We start from the raw sequence: 25,251 nt of genomic DNA, 5'->3' as shown, positions 1-25,251 counted from the left end.
GGTGGAGATGGTGAATAGAGTATGTTGTGTTTCAGAACAGGGTGGAGATGGTGAATGGAGTATGTTGTGTTTCAGAGCAGGGTGGAGATGGTGAATAGAGTATGTTGTGTTTCAGAGCAGGGTGGAGATGGTGAATAGAGTATGTTGTGTTTCAGAACAGGGTGGAGATGGTGAATGGAGTATGTTGTGTTTCAGAACAGGTTGGAGATGGTGAATGGAGTATGTTGTGTTTCAGAACAGGGTGGAGATGGTGAATGGAGTATGTTGTGTTTCAGAACAGGGTGGAGATGGTGAATGGAGTATGTTGTGTTTCAGAACAGGGTGGAGATGGTGAATGGAGTATGTTGTGTTTCAGAACAGGTTGGAGATGGTGAATGGAGTATGTTGTGTTTCAGAGCAGGGTGGAGATGGTGAATGGAGTATGTTGTGTTTCAGAACAGGTTGGAGATGGTGAATGGAGTATGTTGTGTTTCAGAACAGGGTGGAGATGGTGAATAGAGTATGTTGTGTTTCAGAGCAGGGTGGAGATGGTGAATAGAGTATGTTGTGTTTCAGAACAGGGTGGAGATGGTGAATGGAGTATGTTGTGTTTCAGAACAGGGTGGAGATGGTGAATAGAGTATGTTGTGTTTCAGAACAGGGTGGAGATGGTGAATGGAGTATGTTGTGTTTCAGAACAGGGTGGAGATGGTGAATAGAGTATGTTGTGTTTCAGAACAGGGTGGAGATGGTGAATGGAGTATGTTGTGTTTCAGAACAGGGTGGAGATGGTGAATAGAGTATGTTGTGTTTCAGAACAGGGTGGAGATGATGGTGAATGGAGTATGTTGTGTTTCAGAACAGGGTGGAGATGGTGAATAGAGTATGTTGTGTTTCAGAACAGGGTGGAGATGGTGAATAGAGTATGTTGTGTTTCAGAACAGGGTGGAGATGGTGAATGGAGTATGTTGTGTTTCAGAACAGGGTGGAGATGGTGAATAGAGTATGTTGTGTTTCAGAGCAGGGTGGAGATGGTGAATAGAGTATGTTGTGTTTCAGAACAGGGTGGAGATGGTGAATGGAGTATGTTGTGTTTCAGAACAGGGTGGAGATGGTGAATGGAGTATGTTGTGTTTCAGAACAGGGTGGAGATGGTGAATAGAGTATGTTGTGTTTCAGAACAGGGTGGAGATGGTGAATAGAGTATGTTGTGTTTCAGAACAGGGTGGAGATGGTGAATGGAGTATGTTGTGTTTCAGAACAGGGTGGAGATGGTGAATAGAGTATGTTGTGTTTCAGAACAGGGTGGAGATGGTGAATAGAGTATGTTGTGTTTCAGAACAGGGTGGAGATGGTGAATGGAGTATGTTGTGTTTCAGAACAGGGTGGAGATGGTGAATAGAGTATGTTGTGTTTCAGAACAGGGTGGAGATGGTGAATGGAGTATGTTGTGTTTCAGAACAGGGTGGAGATGGTGAATGGAGAGCTCATTATCCAGAAGGTCCAACAGGCTGACTCTGGGATGTACCAGTGTGTCGCTGAGAACAAATACGGAGCCATCTACTGCAGCGCAGAACTCAAGATCTTAGGTATGCTGTTGTTTTCTCCTGTTGTTGTTGTTGTTGTTATATTCCTTGTAACACTATGTGTGCCTTTAGTTATTGGTACTAAATGGAAATTAATACAAGAAAATAATAATGTGAACTGGGAAAAGCCCCACAGCAAACCAGGGTTGGAGTCTATTCCATTTCAATAATAATAATAATAATAATATATGCCATTTAGCAGACGCTTTTATCCAAAGCGACTTACAGTCATGTGTGCATACATTCTACGTATGGGTGGTCCCGGGGATCGAACCCACTACCCTGGCGTTACAAGCGCCATGCTCTACCAACTGAGCTACAGAAGGACCAATTCAGTCAATTCAGGAAATAAACAGAAATGCAAATGTTCCTCTTTGCTTGGAATTTCAGTTTGCTTCCTGAACCAACCACAACTGCGTACCCACCAGCTCTCTCTGGTTTGTTGCTGTTTGTTAAAGGGAAGGTCTGTTCTGGTGTGTTTGGCATTATGTTAAAGGGAAGGTTTATTTGTATTTAACCTTTATTCATAAAGGTTTTTCTAATTAAGATAAAATCTCTATAAAGGTCCATTTAAAATGGTCTGTTTATCCACAAAGGTTCATTTAAAATGGCCTGTTTTTCCACAAAGGTTCATTTAAAATGGCCTGTTCATCCACAAAGGTAAGCCTAGTCTTTTCTTTGACTCTATAAACAGTGAAACTGGCATAGCAACATGAAATAGGCCACAGCCTGATAAGGGAGAAAGATAGCAACATGAGAATAAAACTAAATGTTGAGAAGGCTAATTGGCAATCAATGGAGCCTGATTGAACCTGAACAGTTGTTCCCATGAATAGAAGAAAGCAAGAGGATGTGTCCCAAATTGTACCCTATTCCTTATATAGTGCACTGTGTCCATAAGGCTCCGGTCAAAAAAAGTGCACTATTTAGGGAAAAGAGTTCCATTTGGGATGCATGCAGAGCCTTGTGGTTATATGCAATGAGATGTCTGTATGCATCAGACTGAAGGTTGGCAGCCCAGAGTAGTTTATTTTGTCTCTATTTCAGAGGAGGAATGGATAACAGTGACTTAGAGGGTTAGATGCTCAAGGGGAAAGATGACAGGAGGAGAAAGGAGAAAGATGTTGGTGATTTATCCTGAACGACCACAACACTAGTGAACAATATTTTGTGTTTTGTACAAAAATTATTTGTCTGCCCTGCAGTATTCACTGGTAGTTTTCTATTAATGCATTTTGTCTGCCCTGCAGTATTCACTGGTAGTTTTCTATTAAAGCTGTTTGTCTACCCTGCAGTATTCACTGGTAGGCTTCTATTAAAGCTGTTTGTCTGCCCTGCAGTATTCACTGGTAGGCTTCTATTAAAGCTGTTTGTCTGCCCTGCAGTATTCACTGGTAGGCTTCTATTAAAGCTGTTTGTCTGCCCTGCAGTATTCACTGGTAGGCTTCTATTAAAGCTGTTTGTCTGTCCTGCAGTATTCACTGGTAGGCTTCTATTAAAGCTGTTTGTCTGTGCTGCAGTATTCACTGGTAGGCTTCTATTAAAGCTGTTTGTCTGTCCTGCAGTATTCACTGGTATGCTTCTATTAAAGCTGTTTGTCTGTGCTGCAGTATTCACTGGTAGTTTTCTATTAAAGCTGTTTGTCTGTCCTGCAGTATTCACTGGTAGGCTTCTATTAAAGCTGTTTGTCTGTCCTGCAGTATTCACTGGTATGCTTCTATTAAAGCTGTTTGTCTGTCCTGCAGTATTCACTGGTAGTCTTCTATTAAAGCTGTTTGTCTGCCCTGCAGTATTCACTGGTATGCTTCTATTAAAGCTGTTTGTCTGTCCTGCAGTATTCACTGGTAGGCTTCTATTAAAGCTGTTTGTCTGTCCTGCAGTATTCACTGGTATGCTTCTATTAAAGCTGTTTGTCTGTCCTGCAGTATTCACTGGTAGTCTTCTATTAAAGCTGTTTGTCTGCCCTGCAGTATTCACTGGTATGCTTCTATTAAAGCTGTTTGTCTGTCCTGCAGTATTCACTGGTAGTTTTCTATTAAAGCTGTTTGTCTGCCCTGCAGTATTCACTGGTAGGCTTCTATTAAAGCTGTTTATCTGTCCTGCAGTATTCACTGGTAGTTTTCTATTAAAGCTGTTTGTCTGCCCTGCAGTATTCACTGGTAGGCTTCTATTAAAGCTGTTTGTCTGCCCTGCAGTATTCACTGGTAGTTTTCTATTAATGCATTTTGTCTGCCCTGCAGTATTCACTGGTAGGCTTCTATTAAAGCTGTTTGTCTGTCCTGCAGTATTCACTGGTAGGCTTCTATTAAAGCTGTTTGTCTGTCCTGCAGTATTCACTGGTATGCTTCTATTAAAGCTGTTTGTCTGTGCTGCAGTATTCACTGGTAGTTTTCTATTAAAGCTGTTTGTCTGTCCTGCAGTATTCACTGGTAGGCTTCTATTAAAGCTGTTTGTCTGTCCTGCAGTATTCACTGGTATGCTTCTATTAAAGCTGTTTGTCTGTCCTGCAGTATTCACTGGTAGTCTTCTATTAAAGCGTTGTCTTCTCTGCAGTATTCACTGGTAGTTTTCTATTAAAGCTGTTTGTCTGCCCTGCAGTATTCACTGGTAGGCTTCTATTAAAGCTGTTTGTCTGCCCTGCAGTATTCACTGGTAGGCTTCTATTAAAGCTGTTTGTCTGTCCTGCAGTATTCACTGGTAGGCTTCTATTAAAGCTGTTTGTCTGTCCTGCAGTATTCACTGGTATGCTTCTATTAAAGCTGTTTGTCTGTGCTGCAGTATTCACTGGTAGTTTTCTATTAAAGCTGTTTGTCTGTCCTGCAGTATTCACTGGTAGGCTTCTATTAAAGCTGTTTGTCTGTCCTGCAGTATTCACTGGTATGCTTCTATTAAAGCTGTTTGTCTGTCCTGCAGTATTCACTGGTAGTCTTCTATTAAAGCTGTTTGTCTGCCCTGCAGTATTCACTGGTATGCTTCTATTAAAGCTGTTTGTCTGTCCTGCAGTATTCACTGGTAGGCTTCTATTAAAGCTGTTTGTCTGTCCTGCAGTATTCACTGGTATGCTTCTATTAAAGCTGTTTGTCTGTCCTGCAGTATTCACTGGTAGTCTTCTATTAAAGCTGTTTGTCTGCCCTGCAGTATTCACTGGTATGCTTCTATTAAAGCTGTTTGTCTGTCCTGCAGTATTCACTGGTAGTTTTCTATTAAAGCTGTTTGTCTGCCCTGCAGTATTCACTGGTAGGCTTCTATTAAAGCTGTTTATCTGTCCTGCAGTATTCACTGGTAGTTTTCTATTAAAGCTGTTTGTCTGCCCTGCAGTATTCACTGGTAGGCTTCTATTAAAGCTGTTTGTCTGCCCTGCAGTATTCACTGGTAGTTTTCTATTAATGCATTTTGTCTGCCCTGCAGTATTCACTGGTAGGCTTCTATTAAAGCTGTTTGTCTGCCCTGCAGTATTCACTGGTAGGCTTCTATTAAAGCTGTTTGTCTGCCCTGCAGTATTCACTGGTAGGCTTCTATTAAAGCTGTTTGTCTGTCCTGCAGTATTCACTGGTAGGCTTCTATTAAAGCTGTTTGTCTGTCCTGCAGTATTCACTGGTATGCTTCTATTAATGCTGTTTGTCTGTGCTGCAGTATTCACTGGTAGTTTTATATTAAAGCTGTTTGTCTGTCCTGCAGTATTCACTGGTAGGCTTCTATTAAAGCTGTTTGTCTGTCCTGCAGTATTCACTGGTATGCTTCTATTAAAGCTGTTTGTCTGTCCTGCAGTATTCACTGGTAGTCTTCTATTAAAGCGTTGTCTTCTCTGCAGTATTCACTGGTAGTTTTCTATTAAAGCTGTTTGTCTGCCCTGCAGTATTCACTGGTAGGCTTCTATTAAAGCTGTTTGTCTGCCCTGCAGTATTCACTGGTAGGCTTCTATTAAAGCTGTTTGTCTGCCCTGCAGTATTCACTGGTAGGCTTCTATTAAAGCTGTTTGTCTGTCCTGCAGTATTCACTGGTAGGCTTCTATTAAAGCTGTTTGTCTGTCCTGCAGTATTCACTGGTATGCTTCTATTAAAGCTGTTTGTCTGTCCTGCAGTATTCACTGGTAGGCTTCTATTAAAGCTGTTTGTCTGCCCTGCAGTATTCACTGGTAGTTTTCTATTAAAGCTGTTTGTCTGTCCTGCAGTATTCACTGGTAGGCTTCTATTAACGCTGTTTGTCTGTCCTGCAGTATTCACTGGTAGGCTTCTATTAAAGCTGTTTGTCTGTGCTGCAGTATTCACTGGTAGGCTTCTATTAAAGCTGTTTGTCTGTCCTGCAGTATTCACTGGTATGCTTCTATTAAAGCTGTTTGTCTGTGCTGCAGTATTCACTGGTAGTTTTCTATTAAAGCTGTTTGTCTGTCCTGCAGTATTCACTGGTAGGCTTCTATTAAAGCTGTTTGTCTGTCCTGCAGTATTCACTGGTATGCTTCTATTAAAGCTGTTTGTCTGTCCTGCAGTATTCACTGGTAGTCTTCTATTAAAGCTGTTTGTCTGCCCTGCAGTATTCACTGGTATGCTTCTATTAAAGCTGTTTGTCTGTCCTGCAGTATTCACTGGTAGTCTTCTATTAAAGCTGTTTGTCTGCCCTGCAGTATTCACTGGTAGGCTTCTATTAAAGCTGTTTGTCTGTCCTGCAGTATTCACTGGTAGTTTTCTATTAATGTATTTTGTCTGTCCTGCAGTATTCACTGGTAGGCTTCTATTAAAGCTGTTTGTCTGTCCTGCAGTATTCACTGGTATGCTTCTATTAAAGCTGTTTGTCTGTCCTGCAGTATTCACTGGTAGGCTTCTATTAAAGCTGTTTGTCTGCCCTGCAGTATTCACTGGTAGGCTTCTATTAAAGCTGTTTGTCTGTCCTGCAGTATTCACTGGTAGGCTTCTATTAAAGCTGTTTGTCTGTCCTGCAGTATTCACTGGTATGCTTCTATTAATGCATTTTGTCTGTCCTGCAGTATTCACTGGTATGCTTCTATTAAAGCTGTTTGTCTGTCCTGCAGTATTCACTGGTAGTTTTCTATTAAAGCTGTTTGTCTGTCCTGCAGTATTCACTGGTAGGCTTCTATTAACGCTGTTTGTCTGTCCTGCAGTATTCACTGGTAGGCTTCTATTAAAGCTGTTTGTCTGTGCTGCAGTATTCACTGGTAGGCTTCTATTAAAGCTGTTTGTCTGTCCTGCAGTATTCACTGGTATGCTTCTATTAAAGCTGTTTGTCTGTCCTGCAGTATTCACTGGTAGGCTTCTATTAAAGCTGTTTGTCTGTCCTGCAGTATTCACTGGTATGCTTCTATTAAAGCTGTTTGTCTGTCCTGCAGTATTCACTGGTAGTCTTCTATTAAAGCTGTTTGTCTGCCCTGCAGTATTCACTGGTATGCTTCTATTAAAGCTGTTTGTCTGTCCTGCAGTATTCACTGGTAGTCTTCTATTAAAGCTGTTTGTCTGCCCTGCAGTATTCACTGGTAGGCTTCTATTAAAGCTGTTTGTCTGTCCTGCAGTATTCACTGGTATGCTTCTATTAAAGCTGTTTGTCTGTGCTGCAGTATTCACTGGTAGTTTTCTATTAAAGCTGTTTGTCTGTCCTGCAGTATTCACTGGTAGGCTTCTATTAAAGCTGTTTGTCTGTCCTGCAGTATTCACTGGTATGATTCTATTAAAGCTGTTTGTCTGTCCTGCAGTATTCACTGGTAGTCTTCTATTAAAGCTGTTTGTCTGCCCTGCAGTATTCACTGGTATGCTTCTATTAAAGCTGTTTGTCTGTCCTGCAGTATTCACTGGTAGTCTTCTATTAAAGCTGTTTGTCTGCCCTGCAGTATTCACTGGTAGGCTTCTATTAAAGCTATTTGTCTGTCCTGCAGTATTCACTGGTAGTTTTCTATTAATGTATTTTGTCTGTCCTGCAGTATTCACTGGTAGGCTTCTATTAAAGCTGTTTGTCTGTCCTGCAGTATTCACTGGTATGCTTCTATTAAAGCTGTTTGTCTGTCCTGCAGTATTCACTGGTAGGCTTCTATTAAAGCTGTTTGTCTGCCCTGCAGTATTCACTGGTAGGCTTCTATTAAAGCTGTTTGTCTGTCCTGCAGTATTCACTGGTAGGCTTCTATTAAAGCTGTTTGTCTGTCCTGCAGTATTCACTGGTAGTTTTCTATTAAAGCTGTTTGTCTGTCCTGCAGTATTCACTGGTAGGCTTCTATTAACGCTGTTTGTCTGTCCTGCAGTATTCACTGGTAGGCTTCTATTAAAGCTGTTTGTCTGTGCTGCAGTATTCACTGGTAGGCTTCTATTAAAGCTGTTTGTCTGTCCTGCAGTATTCACTGGTATGCTTCTATTAAAGCTGTTTGTCTGTGCTGCAGTATTCACTGGTAGTTTTCTATTAAAGCTGTTTGTCTGTCCTGCAGTATTCACTGGTAGGCTTCTATTAAAGCTGTTTGTCTGTCCTGCAGTATTCACTGGTATGCTTCTATTAAAGCTGTTTGTCTGTCCTGCAGTATTCACTGGTAGTCTTCTATTAAAGCTGTTTGTCTGCCCTGCAGTATTCACTGGTATGCTTCTATTAAAGCTGTTTGTCTGTCCTGCAGTATTCACTGGTAGTTTTCTATTAAAGCTGTTTGTCTGCCCTGCAGTATTCACTGGTAGGCTTCTATTAAAGCTGTTTGTCTGCCCTGCAGTATTCACTGGTAGTTTTCTATTAAAGCTGTTTGTCTGTCCTGCAGTATTCACTGGTAGGCTTCTATTAACGCTGTTTGTCTGTCCTGCAGTATTCACTGGTAGGCTTCTATTAAAGCTGTTTGTCTGTGCTGCAGTATTCACTGGTAGGCTTCTATTAAAGCTGTTTGTCTTCTCTGCAGTATTCACTGGTAGGCTTCTATTAAAGCTGTTTGTCTGTCCTGCAGTATTCTCTGGTAGGCTTCTATTAAAGCTGTTTGTCTGTCCTGCAGTATTCTCTGGTAGGCTTCTATTAAAGCTGTTTGTCTGTCCTGCAGTATTCACTGGTAGGCTTCTATTAAAGCTGTTTGTCTGTCCTGCAGTATTCACTGGTAGTCTTCTATTAAAGCTGTTTGTCTGTCCTGCAGTGTTCACTGGTAGGCTTCTATTAAAGCTGTTTGTCTGTCCTGCAGTATTCACTGGTAGGCTTCTATTAAAGCTGTTTGTCTGTCCTGCAGTATTCACTAGTAGGCTTCTATTAAAGCTGTTTGTCTGTCCTGCAGTATTCACTGGTAGGCTTCTATTAAAGCTGTTTGTCTGTCCTGCAGTATTCACTGGTAGGCTTCTATTAAAGCTGTTTGTCTGTCCTGCAGTATTCACTGGTAGGCTTCTATTAAAGCTGTTTGTCTGTCCTGCAGTATTCACTGGTAGGCTTCTATTAAAGCTGTTTGTCTGTCCTGCAGTATTCACTGGTAGGCTTCTATTAAAGCTGTTTGTCTGTCCTGCAGTATTCACTGGTAGGCTTCTATTAAAGCTGTTTGTCTGTCCTGCAGTATTCACTGGTAGGCTTCTATTAAAGCTGTTTGTCTGTCCTGCAGTATTCACTGGTAGGCTTCTATTAAAGCTGTTTGTCTGTCCTGCAGTATTCACTGGTAAGCTTCTATTAAAGCTGTTTGTCTGTCCTGCAGTATTCACTGGTAGGCTTCTATTAAAGCTGTTTGTCTGTCCTGCAGTATTCACTGGTAGGCTTCTATTAAAGCTGTTTGTCTGTCCTGCAGTATTCACTGGTAGGCTTCTATTAAAGCTGTTTGTCTGTCCTGCAGTATTCACTGGTAGGCTTCTATTAAAGCTGTTTGTCTGTCCTGCAGTATTCACTGGTAGGCTTCTATTAAAGCTGTTTGTCTGTCCTGCAGTATTCACTAAAGGTAGGCTTCTATTAAAGCTGTTTGTCTGTCCTGCAGTATTCACTGGTATGCTTCTATTAAAGCTGTTTGTCTGTCCTGCAGTATTCACTGGTAGGCTTCTATTAAAGCTGTTTGTCTGTCCTGCAGTATTCACTGGTATGCTTCTATTAAAGCTGTTTGTCTGTCCTGCAGTATTCACTGGTAGTTTTCTATTAAAGCTGTTTGTCTGCCCTGCAGTATTCACTGGTAGGCTTCTATTAAAGCTGTTTGTCTGCCCTGCAGTATTCACTGGTAGTTTTCTATTAAAGCTGTTTGTCTGTCCTGCAGTATTCACTGGTAGGCTTCTATTAACGCTGTTTGTCTGTCCTGCAGTATTCACTGGTAGGCTTCTATTAAAGCTGTTTGTCTGTGCTGCAGTATTCACTGGTAGGCTTCTATTAAAGCTGTTTGTCTTCTCTGCAGTATTCACTGGTAGGCTTCTATTAAAGCTGTTTGTCTGTCCTGCAGTATTCTCTGGTAGGCTTCTATTAAAGCTGTTTGTCTGTCCTGCAGTATTCTCTGGTAGGCTTCTATTAAAGCTGTTTGTCTGTCCTGCAGTATTCACTGGTAGGCTTCTATTAAAGCTGTTTGTCTGTCCTGCAGTATTCACTGGTAGTCTTCTATTAAAGCTGTTTGTCTGTCCTGCAGTGTTCACTGGTAGGCTTCTATTAAAGCTGTTTGTCTGTCCTGCAGTATTCACTGGTAGGCTTCTATTAAAGCTGTTTGTCTGTCCTGCAGTATTCACTAGTAGGCTTCTATTAAAGCTGTTTGTCTGTCCTGCAGTATTCACTGGTAGGCTTCTATTAAAGCTGTTTGTCTGTCCTGCAGTATTCACTGGTAGGCTTCTATTAAAGCTGTTTGTCTGTCCTGCAGTATTCACTGGTAGGCTTCTATTAAAGCTGTTTGTCTGTCCTGCAGTATTCACTGGTAGGCTTCTATTAAAGCTGTTTGTCTGTCCTGCAGTATTCACTGGTAGGCTTCTATTAAAGATGTTTGTCTGTCCTGCAGTATTCACTGGTAGGCTTCTATTAAAGCTGTTTGTCTGTCCTGCAGTATTCACTGGTAGGCTTCTATTAAAGCTGTTTGTCTGTCCTGCAGTATTCACTGGTAGGCTTCTATTAAAGCTGTTTGTCTGTCCTGCAGTATTCACTGGAAGGCTTCTATTAAAGCTGTTTGTCTGTCCTGCAGTATTCACTGGTAAGCTTCTATTAAAGCTGTTTGTCTGTCCTGCAGTATTCACTGGTAGGCTTCTATTAAAGCTGTTTGTCTGTCCTGCAGTATTCACTGGTAGGCTTCTATTAAAGCGTTGTCTTCTCTGCAGTATTCACTGGTAGGCTTCTATTAAAGCTGTTTGTCTGTCCTGCAGTATTCACTGGTAGGCTTCTATTAAAGCTGTTTGTCTGTCCTGCAGTATTCACTGGTAGGCTTCTATTAAAGCTGTTCGTCTGTCCTGCAGTATTCACTGGTAGGCTTCTATTAAAGCTGTTTGTCTGTCCTGCAGTATTCACTGGTAGGCTTCTATTAAAGCTGTTTGTCTGTCCTGCAGTATTCACTAGTAGGCTTCTATTAAAGCTGTTTGTCTGTCCTGCAGTATTCACTGGTAGGCTTCTATTAAAGCTGTTTGTCTGTCCTGCAGTATTCACTGGTAGGCTTCTATTAAAGCTGTTTGTCTGTCCTGCAGTATTCACTGGTAGGCTTCTATTAAAGCTGTTTGTCTGTCCTGCAGTATTCACTGGTAGGCTTCTATTAAAGCGTTGTCTTCTCTGCAGTATTCACTGGTAGGCTTCTATTAAAGCTGTTTGTCTGTCCTGCAGTATTCACTGGTAGGCTTCTATTAAAGCTGTTTGTCTGTCCTGCAGTATTCACTGGTAGGCTTCTATTAAAGCTGTTTGTCTGTCCTGCAGTATTCACTGGTAGGCTTCTATTAAAGCTGTTTGTCTTCTCTGCAGTATTCACTGGTAGGCTTCTATTAAAGCTGTTTGTCTGTCCTGCAGTATTCTCTGGTAGGCTTCTATTAAAGCTGTTTGTCTGTCCTGCAGTATTCTCTGGTAGGCTTCTATTAAAGCTGTTTGTCTGTCCTGCAGTATTCTCTGGTAGGCTTTTATTAAAGCTGTTTGTCTGTCCTGCAGTATTCACTGGTAGGCTTCTATTAAAGCTGTTTGTCTGCCCTGCAGTATTCACTGGTAGGCTTCTATTAAAGCTGTTTGTCTGTCCTGCAGTATTCTCTGGTAGGCTTCTATTAAAGCGTTGTCTTTTCTGCAATATTCATTGGTAGGCTTGTGCCAAATATGCGCCCCATACGATAGGTGTGGAGTGAAATGCTTCTTTACAAGCCCTTAACCAACAATCCAGTTTAAATTAAAAACATAGATAAGTAAAAAATAACAAATACAAATAACAAATAGTGAGAGCAGCAGTATAATAACAGTAGTGAGCCTGTATACAGGGTGTTACGGTACAGAGTCAATGTGGAGGCTATTACAGGGGGTACCGGTACAGAGTCAATGTGGAGGCTATATACAGGGTGTTACGGTACAGAGTCAATGTGTAGGTTATATACAGGGTATTACGGTACAGAGTCAATGTGGAGGCTATATACAGGGGGTACTGGTACAGAGTCAATGTGTAGGTTATATACAGGGTATCACGGTACAGAGTCAATGTGGAGGTTATATACAGGGGGTACCGGTACAGAGTCAATGTGTAGGTTATATACAGGGTATCACGGTACAGAGTCAATGTGGAGGCTATATACAGGGGGTACCGGTACAGAGTCAATGTGGAGGCTATTACAGGGGGTACCGGTACAGAGTCAATGTGGAGGCTATATACAGGGTGTTACGGTACAGAGTCAATGTGTAGGTTATATACAGGGTATTACGGTACAGAGTCAATGTGGAGGCTATATACAGGGGGTACTGGTACAGAGTCAATGTGTAGGTTATATACAGGGTATCACGGTACAGAGTCAATGTGGACGCTATATACAGGGGGTACCAGTACAGAGTCAATGTGGAGGCTATATGCAGGGGGTACCGGCACAGAGTCAATGTGGAGGCTATATACAGGGGGTACCGGTACAGAGTCAATGTGGAGGCTATATGCAGGGGGTACCGGTACAGAGTCAATGTGGAGGCTATATATATATATATATATATATATACAGGGGGTACCGGTACAGAGTCAATGTGGAGGCTATATGCAGGGGGTACCAGTACAGAGTCAATGTGGAGGCTATATACAGGGGGTACCGGTACAGAGTCATACCCATACCCCCTGCATATAGCCTCCACATTGACTCTGTATCGGTACCCCCTGTATATAGACTCCACATTGACTCTGTACCCATACCCCCTGCATATAGCCTCCACATTGACTCTGTATCGGTACCCCTGTATATAGACTCCACATTGACTCTGTACCCATACCCCCTGTATATAGCCTCCACATTGACTCTGTACCGGTACCCCTGTATATAGCCTCCACATTGACTCTGTACCCATACCCCTGCATATAGCCTCCACATTGACTCTGTATCGGTACCCCTGTATATAGACTCCACATTGACTCTGTACCCATACCCCCTGTATATAGACTCCACATTGACTCTGTACCCATACCCCCTGTATATAGCCTCCACATTGACTCTGTACCCATACCCCCTGTATATAGACTCCACATTGACTCTGTACCCATACCCCTGTATATAGACTCCACATTGACTCTGTACCCATACCCCCTGTATATAGACTCCACATTGACTCTGTACCCATACCCCCTGTATATAGCCTCCACATTGACTCTGTACCCATACCCCCTGTATATACAGTTGAAGTTGGAAATCCATATACACCTTAGCCAAATACATTTAAATTCCTGACATTTAATCCTAGTAAAAATCCCCTGTCTAAGGTCAGTTAGGATCACCACTTTATTTAAATAATGTGAAATGTCAGAATAATCCTAGAGAGAATAATTTATTTCAGCTTTTATTTCTTTCATCACATTCCCAGTGGGTCAGAAGTTTACAGACACTCAATCACTATTTGGTAGCATTGCCTTCAAATTATTTAACTTGGGTCAAACGTTTCAGGTAGCCTTCCACAAGCTTCCCACAATAAGTTGGGTGAATTTTGGCCCATTCCTCCTGACAAAGCTGGTGTAACTGAGTCAGGTTTTTAGGTCTCCTTGCTCGCACATGCTTTTTCAGTTCTGCCCACACATTTTCTATAGGATTGAGGTCAGGGCTTTGTGATGGCCACTCCAATACCTTGACTTTGTTGTCCGTGGTCCTTCTGTAGCTCAGTTGGTAGAGCATGGCGCTTGTAACGCCAGGGTAGTGGGTTCGATTCCCGGGACCACCCATACGTAGAATGTATGCACACATGACTGTAAGTCGCTTTGGATAAAAGTGTCTGCTAAATGGCATATATTATTATTATTATATTATTGTCCTTAAGCCATTTTTCCACAACTTTGGAAGTATGCTTGGGGTCATTGGAAGACCCATTTGCGACCAAGCTTTAACTTCCTGACTGATGTCTTGAGATGCTGCTTCAATAGCTTTTTTTAAAGGTATGTGTGACCAACAGATGCATATCTGTATTCCCAGTCATGTGAAATCCAAAGATTAGGGCCTAATTAATTGATTTCGCTCTGGATAAGAGCGTCTGCTAAATGACTTAAATGTAAATGTAAATTTCAATGGACTGATTTCCTTATACATCAAATCAAATCAAATTTTATTTGTCACATACACATGGTTAGCAGATGTGTAGCAAAATGCTTGAACTGTAACACAGTAAAATCTTTGAAATTGTTGCTTCTTGCGTTTATATTTTTGTTCAGTGTAGTTCTTTGGAGATTCTGCTCGTCAGTTGTGACAGTGTCTCTGGTGAATTCAAAGGCCTGAGAGAAATGATAAATGTCTACCTCTCCATCATACTACATCTCTCTCTCTCTCTCTCTCTGTCCACTTCTCTCTGTTGATACACTCATTTTCTCCCTGTCAGCTTCAATATGGGACCAATACGGGACCATACGTGTTCTTCTCCCCTCTCATCTCCTCTCCTCTCCAGCATACCCCACCCTCCCTCACTCCTCCAACTCTCTCCACCTTCCCCCAACTCTCTCTTGGCGGATTGGAAGATGCCTACCCACCATCCCTCCCTCCTCCCCCTCTATCCTCCCTCCCTACTCCCCTCTCCTCCCTCCCTACTCCCCCTCTACTCCCCCTCTTCCTCCCTCCCCCTCTTCCCTCCCTCTCTCTCTCTTGACTGAGATCGAGATTCCTACCCCTCCCTCACAGCAAGTGCTGTGTTTTCTCCCTGGTGGTTTCCATGGCCTAGGGGATCTGTGCCATCCCTGCCACAGTCAGACTGGTCTCTGTCAATGCTAGGAGAAGAGAGAGGGAACGGCGGGATGGAGGGATGGAGTGGGTGGTAGATGGTGCAGGGGCTTGCTGGAAGAGAGGGGAAACAGGGGGGGACAGACTGAGGGATGGAGAGGGGGATGGAGGGAGGGAGGGATGGAGAGGGGGATGGAGGGAGGGAGGAATGGAGAGGGGGATGGAGGGAGGGATGGAGAGGGTGGTAGATGGTGCAGGGGCTTGCTGGAAGAGAGGGGAAACAGGGGGGGACAGACTGAGGGATGGAGAGGGGGATGGAGGGAGGGAGGGATGGAGAGAGGGATGCTGGGAGGGATGGAGAGGGGGATGGATGGCATGAGGGATAGAAGGGGTAGGGGCTGGCCAACAGTCAGGAACCAGCTCTAACTGACTAGGAGATGTCCTCATCTCTGTCACCTCCAAAGCATCAGTCAGTTTTTAAATAACCGGTGGTGACAAAGCCTCCCAGCTTATAGACCCTGGGCCCCAGAGCCCTGCTCACTGCATTAGTGTATGCAGACAGAGAACTTTACTTTGAAGCAATGTCTCCTATTTAGACAGTTCTCAAGTTGGTGACCTTGTAGCATGCACAACTACTGCTGCATATCGTTTGTGCTCAGATGATCCTGATGTTGTTTCACATTGTATACGTTAGCTTTGTGAGAGAAAACTACCAATATATTTTCAAATGAGAATTAAACAGTATCAGAAATGTTTTAGTTTTTCATTGTATTTATCTAAATGTCTATTGTTTGGGGAACTATCTCGACACACACTATCCAACGGACGTGACAGCACGAAACTGTAAATGCTATGTACTAATTGTTTTGACAGAAGATTTTACAGCACGTTGACTAATTAGAGACCAAATAACAACCTGTCTGTCATCTGCGTGACCTTCCACATGTTCCCTCGCTTATGGCACACGTTGCACGCAATGATGGCATCCTATCTCCTATACAGTGCCTAAAGTAGTGCCCTATGAAGGGAATAGGGTCTCCTATATAGTGCCTAAAGTAGTGCCCTATGAAGGGAATAGGGTTTCCTATATAGTGCCTAAAGTAGTGCCCTATGAAGGGAATAGGGTCTCCTATACAGTGCCTAAAGTAGTGCCCTATTAAGGGAATAGGATCTCCTATATAGTGCTTAAAGTAGTGCCTGATAAAGGGAATAGGGTTTCCTATATAGTGCCTAAAGTAGTGCCTGATAAAGGGAATAGGGTTTCCTATATCGTGCTTAAAGTAGTGCCCTATGAAGGGAATAGGGTCTCCTATATAGTGCCTAAAGTAGTGCCCTATGAAGGGAATAGGGTTTCCTATATAGTGCCTAAAGTAGTGCCCTATGAAGGGAATATGGTTTCCTATATAGTGCCTAAAGTAGTGCCTGATAAAGGGAATAGGGTTTCCTATATAGTGCTTAAAGTAGTGCCTGATAAAGGGTATAGGGTTTCCTATATAGTGCTTCAAGTAGTGCCCTATGAAGGGTATAGGGTTTCCTATATAGTGCCACAAGTAGTGCCTGATAAAGGGAATAGGGTGTCATTTGAGACACCGTTATCAAATGTCAACTCAATTAAGTCCATGATTTGATCAGTTGGCTTGGAAAACATTTGAGTCATCTGATTGGTCAGAAGGATTCCCTGGGGAAACAGCAGCAGTAATGAACTGTACATGTTGAAGATGAGAGAGGGAGGGTTGAATCATTTTGATAATTTAGCCTGGATTTGTTTTATCTCTGGTAGAACACTTTAGTATTTATGGACTGGATAATTATGACTCCATATTTCTCAGAGAACATGTACTGTAAAACTATCCATACTGTATTATCCATACTGTATTATCCATACTGTATTATCCATACTGTATTATCCATACTGTATTATCCATACTGTATCTATACTGTATTATCTATACTGTATTATCCATACTGTATTATCCATACTGTATTATCCATACTGTATTATCCATACTGTATTATGCATACTGTATTATCTATACTGTATTATGCATACTGTATTATCCATACTGTATTATCCATACTGTATTATCTATACTGTATTATCCATACTGTATTATATATACTGTATTATCCATACTGTATTATCCATACTGTATTATCCATACTGTATTATCCATGCTGTATTATCTATACTCTATTATCCATACAGTATTATCCATGCTGTATTATCCATACTGTATTATCCATGCTGTATTATCCATACTGTATTATCCATACTGTATTATCCATGCTGTATTATCCATGCTGTATTATCCATACTGTATTATCCATGCTGTACTATCCATACTGTATTATCCATACTGTATTATCCATGTATTATCCATGCTGTATTATCCATGCTGTATTATCCATGCTGTATTATCCATACTGTATTATCCATACTGTATTATCCATATTGTATTATCCATACTGTATTATCTATACTCTATTATCCATATTGTATTATCCATGCTGTATTATCCATGCTGTATTATCCATGCTGTATTATCCATGCTGTATTATCCATACTGTATTATCTATACTCTATTATCTATACTGTAAAACTATCCATACTGTATTATCCATACTGTATTATCCATACTGTATTATCTATACTGTATTATCCATACTGTATTATCCATACTCTATTATCCATACTGTATTATCCATACTGTATTATCTATACTCTATTATCCATACTGTATTATCCATACTGTATTATCCATGCTGTATTATCTATACTGTATTATCCATACTGTATTATCCATACTGTATTATCCATGCTGTATTATCCATACTGTATTATCCATACTGTATTATCTATACTGTATTATCCATACTGTATTATCCATGCTGTATTATCTATACTCTATTATCCATACAGTATTATCCATGCTGTATTATCCATACTGTATTATCCATGCTGTATTATCCATACTGTATTATCCATACTGTATTATCCATGCTGTATTATCCATGCTGTATTATCCATACTGTATTATCCATGCTGTACTATCCATACTGTATTATCCATACTGTATTATCCATACTGTATTATCCATACTGTACTATCCATGCTGTATTATCCATGCTGTATTATCCATGCTGTATTATCCATACTGTATTATCCATACTGTATTATCCATATTGTATTATCCATACTGTATTATCCATGCTGTATTATCCATACTGTATTATCCATGCTGTATTATCCATGCTGTATTATCCATGCTGTATTATCCATACTGTATTATCCATACTGTATTATCCATATTGTATTATCCATGCTGTATTATCCATGCTGTATTATCCATGCTGTATTATCCATGCTGTATTATCCATACTGTATTATCTATACTCTATTATCTATACTCTATTATCCATACTGTATTATCCATACTGTATTATCCATACTGTATTATCCATACTGTATTATCTATACTCTATTATCCATACTGTATTATCCATACTGTATTATCCATACTGTATTATCCATACTCTATTATCCATACTGTATTATCCATACTGTATTATCTATACTCTATTATCCATACCGTATTATCCATACTGTATTATCCATGCTGTATTATCTATACTGTATTATCCATACTGTATTATCCATGCTGTATTATCTATACTGTATTATCTATACTGTATTATCCATACTGTAAAAATATCCATACTGTATTATCTATACTGTATTATGCATACTGTATTATCCATACTGTATTATCCATACTGTATTATCCATACTGTAAGAATAACCATACTGTATTATCTATACTGTATTATCTATACTGTATCTATACTGTATTATGCATACTGTATTATCCATACTGTATTATCCATACTGTATTATCTATACTGTATTATCTATACTGTATTATCCATACTGTATTATCTATACTGTATTATGCATACTGTATTATCCATACTGTATTATCTATACTGTATTATCTATACTGTATTATCTATACTGTATTAGGCATACTGTATTATCCATACTGTAAAAATATCCATACTGTATTATCTATACTGTATTATCTATACTGTATTATGCATACTGTATTATCCATACTGTATTATCCATACTGTATTATCTATACTGTATTATCCATACTGTATTATCTATACTGTATTATGCATACTGTATTATCCATACTGTATTATGCATACTGTATTATCCATACTGTATTATCCATACTGTATTATCCATACTGCATTATCCATACTGTATTATCCATACTGTATTATCCATACTGCATTATCCATATTGTATTATCCATACTGTAGAAAGTGATGCTTAACATGTTATATTTTTCTTGATGTAGTTCATTTTTAAACGTGTTTTATTTCACCTTTATTTAACCAGGTAGGCCAGATCACCTTTACACTGCCTTGCGAAAGTATTCGGCCCCCTTGAACTTTGCGACCTTTTGCCACATTTCAGGCTTCAAACATAAAGATATAAAACTGTATTTGTTTGTGAAGAATCAACAACAAGTGGGACACAATCATGAAGTGGAACGACATTTATTGGACATTTCAAACTTTTTTAACAAATCAAACACTGAAAAATTGGGCGTGCAAAATTATTCAGCCCCTTTACTTTCAGTGCAGCAAACTCTCTCCAGAAGTTCAGTGAGGATCTCTGAATGATCCAATGTTGACCTAAATGACTAATGATGATAAATACAATCCACCTGTGTGTAATCAAGTCTCCGTATAAATGCACCTGCACTGTGATAGTCTCAGAGGTCCGTTAAAAGCGCAGAGAGCATCATGAAGAACAAGGAACACACCAGGTAGGTCCGAGATACTGTTGTGAAGAAGTTTAAAGCTGGATTTGGATACAAAAAGATTTCCCAAGCTTTAAACATCCCAAGGAGCACTGTGCAAGCGATAATATTAAAATGGAAGGAGTATCAGACCACTGCAAATCTACCAAGACCTGGCCGTCCCTCTAAACTTTCAGCTCATACAAGGAGAAGACTGATCAGAAATGCAGCCAAGAGGCCCATGATCACTCTGGATGAACTGCAGAGATCTACAGCTAAGGTGGGAGACTCTGTCCATAGGACAACAATCAGTCGTATATTGCACAAATCTGGCCTTTATGGAAGAGTGGCAAGAAGAAAGCCATTTCTTAAAGATATCCATAAAAAGTGTCGTTTAAAGTTTGCCACAAGCCATCTGGGAGACACATCAAACATGCGGAAGAAGGTGCTCTGGTCAGATGAAACCAAAATTGATATTTTTGGCAACAATGCAAAACGTTATGTTTGGTGTAAAAGCAACCCATCACCCTGAACACACCATCCCCACTGTCAAACATGGTGGTGGCAGCATCATGGTTTGGGCTTGCTTTTCTTCAGCAGGGACAGGGAAGATGGTTCAAATTGATGGGAAGATGGATGGAGCCAAATACAGGACCATTCTGGAAGACAACCTGATGGAGTCTGCAAAAGACCTGAGACTGGGACGGAGATTTGTCTTCCAACAAGACAATGATCCAAAACATAAAGCAAAATCTACAATGGAATGGTTCAAAAATAAACATATCCAGGTGTTAGAATGGCCAAGTCAAAGTCCAGACCTGAATCCAACCGAGAATCTGTGGAAAGAACTGAAAACTGCTGTTCACAAATGCTCTCCATCCAACCTCACTGAGCTCGAGCTGTTTTGCAAGGAGGAATGGGAAAATGTCCGTCTCTCGATGTGCAAAACTGATAGAGACATACCCCAAGCGATTTACAGCTGTAATCACAGCAAAAGGTGGCGCTACAAAGTATTAACTTAAGGGGGGCTGAATAATTTTGCATGCCCAATTTTTCAGTTTTTGATTTGTTAAAAAAGTTTGAAATATCCAATAAATGTCGTTCCACTTCATGATTGTGTCCCACTTGTTGTTGATTCTTCACAAAAAAATACAGTTTTATATCTTTATGTTTGAAGCCTGAAATGTGGCAAAAGGTCGCAAAGTTCAAGGGGGCCGAATACTTTTGCAAGGCACTGTACAACAACACAGAGTTACACATGGAGTAAAACAAACATACAGTCAATAATACAATAGGAAAAAGGACATATACAGTGTGTACAAATGAAGTCAGATAAGGGAGGTAAGGTAGTAAAATTGGGCATAGTGGCGAGGTAATTACGATATAGCAATTAAACACTGGAGTGGTAGATGTGCAGCAGACGAATGTGCAAGTAGAGATACTGGGGTACAAAGGAGCAAACACATAATAATAATAATAATACAGTATGGGGATGAGGTAGTTGGATGGGCTATTTACAGATGGGCTATGTACAGGTGCAATGATCTGTGAGCTGCTCTGACAGCTGGTGCTTGAACTTAGTGAGGGAGATGAGTCTCCAGCTTCAGCGATTTTTGCAGTACGTTCCAGACATTGGCAGCAGAGAACTGGAAGGAAAGGCAGCCAAAGGGGGAATTGGCTTTGGGGGTGACCAGTGAGATATAACTGCTGGAGCGTGTGCTACGGGTGGGTGCTGCAATAGTGACCAGTGAGATATACCTGCTGGAGAACGTGCTGCGGGTGGGTGCTGCTATGTGACCAGTGAGATATACCTGCTGGAGCATGTGCTACGGGTGGGTGCTGCTATGTGACCAGTGAGCTGAGATAAGGTGGGGCTTTACCTAGCAAAGACTTATAGATGACCTGGAGCCAGTGGGTTTGGTGACTAGTTTGAAGCAAGGGCCAGCCAACGAGAGTGTACAGGTCGCAGTGGTGGGTAGTATATGGGGCTTTGGTGACAAAACAGATGGCACTGTGATAGACTGCATCCAATTTGCTGAGTAGAGTGCTGGAGGCTATTTTATAGATGACATCGCCGATGTCGATGATCGGTAGGATGGTCAGTTTTACGAGGGTATGTTTGGCAGCATGAGTGAAGGATGCTTTGTTTGCGAAATAGGAAGCCGATTCTTGATATAATTTTGGATTGGCGATGCCTATTGCATTGTATGGCATTGAAGCTTGTCTGGAGGTTAGTTAGCACAGTGTCCAAAGAAGGGCCAGAAGTATACAGAATGGTGTCGTCTGCATGGTGGATCAGAGAATAACCAGCATTAAGAGCAACATCATTGATGTATACAGAGAAGAGAGTCGGCCCGAGAATTGATCCCTGTGGCACCTCCATAGAGGCTGCCAGAGGTCCAGACAACAGGCCCTCTTATATGACACACTGAACTCTATCAGAGAAGTAGTTGTTGAACCAGGCGGAGCAGTCTTTTGAGAAACCAAGGCTGTTGAGTCTGCTGATAAGAATGTGGTGGTTGACAGAGACGAAAGCCTTTGCGAGGTCGATGAATACGGCTGAACAGTATTGTTTCTTATCTATGGCGGTTATGATATCGTTTAGGACCTTGAGCATGGCTGAGGTGCCCCATGACCAGCTCGGAAGCCAGATTTCATAGCGGAGATGGTACGGTGGGATTCGAAATGGTCAGTGATCTGTTTATTAACTTTGCTTTCGAAGACCTTAGAATGCTAGGGTTGGATAGATATAGGTCTGTAGCAGTTTGTGTCTACAGTGTCTCCCCCTTTGAAGAGGGGGATGACCGCGGCAGCTTTCCAATCTTTGGGGATCTTAGACAATACCAAAGAGATGTTGAACAGCCTAGGGGTTGCAACAATTTTGGCAGATCATTTTAGGAAGAGAGGGTCCAGATTGTCTAGCCCGGCTGATTTGTAGGGGTCCATATTTTGCAGCTCTTTCAGAACATCAGCTATCTGGTTTTGGGTGAAGAAGAAATTGGGGAGGTTTGGGTGAGTTGCTGTGGGGCGTGCCAGTTAGTTGACCTTGGTAGGGGTAGCCAGGTGGAAAGCATGGCCAGCCATAGAAAAATGCTTTTTGACATTCTCAATTTTCGTGGATTTATCGGTGTTGAAAGTGTTTCCTAGCCTCAGTGCAGTGGGCAGCTTGGAGGAGGTGCTCTTATTCTCCATGGACTTTACAGTTTCCCAGAACTGTTATGAGTGTGTGCTACAGGATGCAAATGTCTGCTTGAAAAAGCTAGCCTTTCCTAACTGACTGTGTATATTGTTTCCTAACTTCCCTGAAAAGTTGCATATCACGGGGGCTATTTGATGCTAATGCAGAACGCCACAGGATGTTTTTGTGCTGGTCAAGGGCAGACAGGTCTGCAGTGAACCAAGGGTTATATCTGTTCCTGGTTCTAAATTGTCTTGAGGTACCTCTTGTTGTAGCTCTTGTTGTAGCTCTTGATAATTGTTAAATGGACCAAAACAATTATTATGATATTTATTTGCAAGGTAAAATATTACATTTCCATCATGTTGAACGGTTCTGCGTCTCTTTTGACTTGATAGTATTATGCCCACTTTGGCCTGTTCCACAGCATCGCCCCCAGTCTTCAGCCTTAACCCTGTCCATCTGATCGCCACGTTGGGGAAGGACGTGTTGTTGGAGTGTAAACCCCGAGCATCTCCCAAGCCTAGAGTAACATGGAGGAGAGGAGACAGACGCATTCATCCCAGCAGAAGGTATGGATGGAATTTGAAAAGAAGCAACAAGGTTTATGGGTAGTTTCCCAGACAACAATATATCTTAGTCCTGGTCTAAAACAGTATTTCCGATGGAGATTATCCATTGAGCTTGCTTTTTAGTACAGAACTAGGCTTAATCTGTTTGTGGGAAACCAACCCCTAAAATGATTTTATTTTCCAACACAAAGGTTAAATGGAAATGTCACTTTTGTTTTATCCCAGTCCTCTAAAATGCACACAGAGGTTGGAGGTTGGAGCAGAGAGGTTGGAGGTTGGAGCAGAGAGGTTGGAGGTTGGAGCAGAGAGGTTGGAGCAGAGAGGTTGGAGGTTGGAGCAGAGAGGTTGGAGCAGAGAGGTTGGAGGTTGGAGCAGAGAGGTTGGGGCAGAGATGTTGGGGCAGAGAGGTTGGAGCAGAGAGGTTGGAGCAGAGAGGTTGGAGCAGAGAGGTTGGAGCAGAGAGGTTGGAGCAGAGAGGTTGGAGCAGAGAGGTTGGAGCAGAGAGGTTGGAGCAGAGAGGTTGGAGCAGAGAGGTTGGAGGTTGGAGCAGAGAAGTTGGAGCAGAGAAGTTGGGGCAGAGAGGTTGTAGGTTGGAGCAGAGAGGTTGGAGCAGAGAGGTTGGAGCAGAGAGGTTGAGGTTGAGGTTGGAGGTTGAGGTTGGAGCAGAGAGGTTGGAGCAGAGAGGTTGGAGCAGAGAGGTTGGAGCAGAGAGGTTGGAGCAGAGAGGTTGGAGCAGAGAGGTTGGAGCAGAGAGGTTGGAGCAGAGAGGTTGGAGCAGAGAGGTTGGAGCAGAGATTGTTGGAGGTTGGAGCAGAGAGGTTGGAGCAGAGAGGTTGGATGTTGGAGCAGAGAGGTTGGAGCAGAGAGGTTGGAGGTTGGACCAGAGAGGTTGGAGCAGAGAGGTTGGAGGTTGGACCAGAGAGGTTCGAGCAGAGAGGTTGGAGGTTGGAGCAGAGAGGTTGGGGCAGAGAGGTTGTAGGTTGGAGCAGAGAGGTTGGAGCAGAGAGGTTGGAGGTTGGAGGTTGGAGCAGAGAGGTTGGAGCAGAGAGGTTGGAGCAGAGAGGTTGGGGCAGAGAAGTTGGGGCAGAGAGGTTGGAGCAGAGAGGTTGGAGCAGAGATGTTGGAGGTTGGAGCAGAGATGTTGGAGGTTGGAGCAGAGAGGTTGGAGGTTGGAGCAGAGAGGTTGGAGGTTGGAGCAGAGAGGTTGGAGCAGAGAGGTTGGGGCAGAGAGGTTGGAGGTTGGAGCAGAGAGGTTGGAGAAGAGAGGTTGGGGCAGAGAGGTTGGAGGTTGGAGCAGAGAGGTTGGAGAAGAGAGGTTGGGGCAGAGAGTTTGGAGGTTGGAGCAGAGAGGTTGGAGGTTGGAGCAGAGAGGTTGGAGGTTGGAGCAGAGAGGTTGGAGGTTGGAGCAGAGAGGTTGGAGGTTGGAGCAGAGAGGTTGGAGGTTGGAGCAAAGAGGTTGGAGCAGAGAGGTTGGGGCAGATAGGTTGGGGCAGAGAGGTTGTAGGTTGGAGCAGAGAGGTTGTAGGTTGGAGCAGAGAGGTTGGAGGTTGGAGCAGAGAGGTTGGAGGTTGGTGCAGAGAAGTTGGAGAGGAAAGGTTGGGGCAGAGAGGTTGTAGGTTGGGGCAGAGAGGTTGGAGCAGAGAGGTTGGAGTTTGGAGCAGAGAGGTTGGAGAATGGAGCAGAAAGGTTGGAGGTTGGAATTAGAGGTTGGAGGTTGGAGCAGAGAGATAAGAGCAGAGAGGTTGGGGCAGAGAGGTTGGGGCAGAGAGGTTGGGGCAGAGAGGTTGGGGCAGAGAGGTTGGGGCAGAGAGGTTGGGCCAGAGAGGTTGGAGCAGAGACGTTGGAGGTTGGAGCAGAGGTTAGAGCAGAGAGGTTGGAGGTTGG

At 42.2% G+C, this 25,251-nt stretch overlaps 1 protein-coding gene across 1 annotated transcript in view; it reads left to right on the top strand.

Annotated features, from left to right (window-relative positions):
- The window catches only part of LOC124005685 (contactin-5-like), a 570,484-nt gene that overhangs the window by 355,658 nt on the left and 189,575 nt on the right, over window positions 1-25,251 (top strand). The window contains exons 11-12 of the mRNA XM_046315147.1: window positions 1,439-1,568; window positions 23,223-23,367. Coding sequence (XP_046171103.1) covers window positions 1,439-1,568; window positions 23,223-23,367 — 275 coding nt within the window. The remainder of the gene's footprint in view (window positions 1-1,438; window positions 1,569-23,222; window positions 23,368-25,251) is intronic.

Source organism: Oncorhynchus gorbuscha, linkage group LG19, assembly GCF_021184085.1.
Source record: "Oncorhynchus gorbuscha isolate QuinsamMale2020 ecotype Even-year linkage group LG19, OgorEven_v1.0, whole genome shotgun sequence".
Taxonomy (NCBI): domain Eukaryota; kingdom Metazoa; phylum Chordata; class Actinopteri; order Salmoniformes; family Salmonidae; genus Oncorhynchus; species Oncorhynchus gorbuscha.
This window is presented reverse-complemented; position numbering and strand designations above follow the sequence as displayed.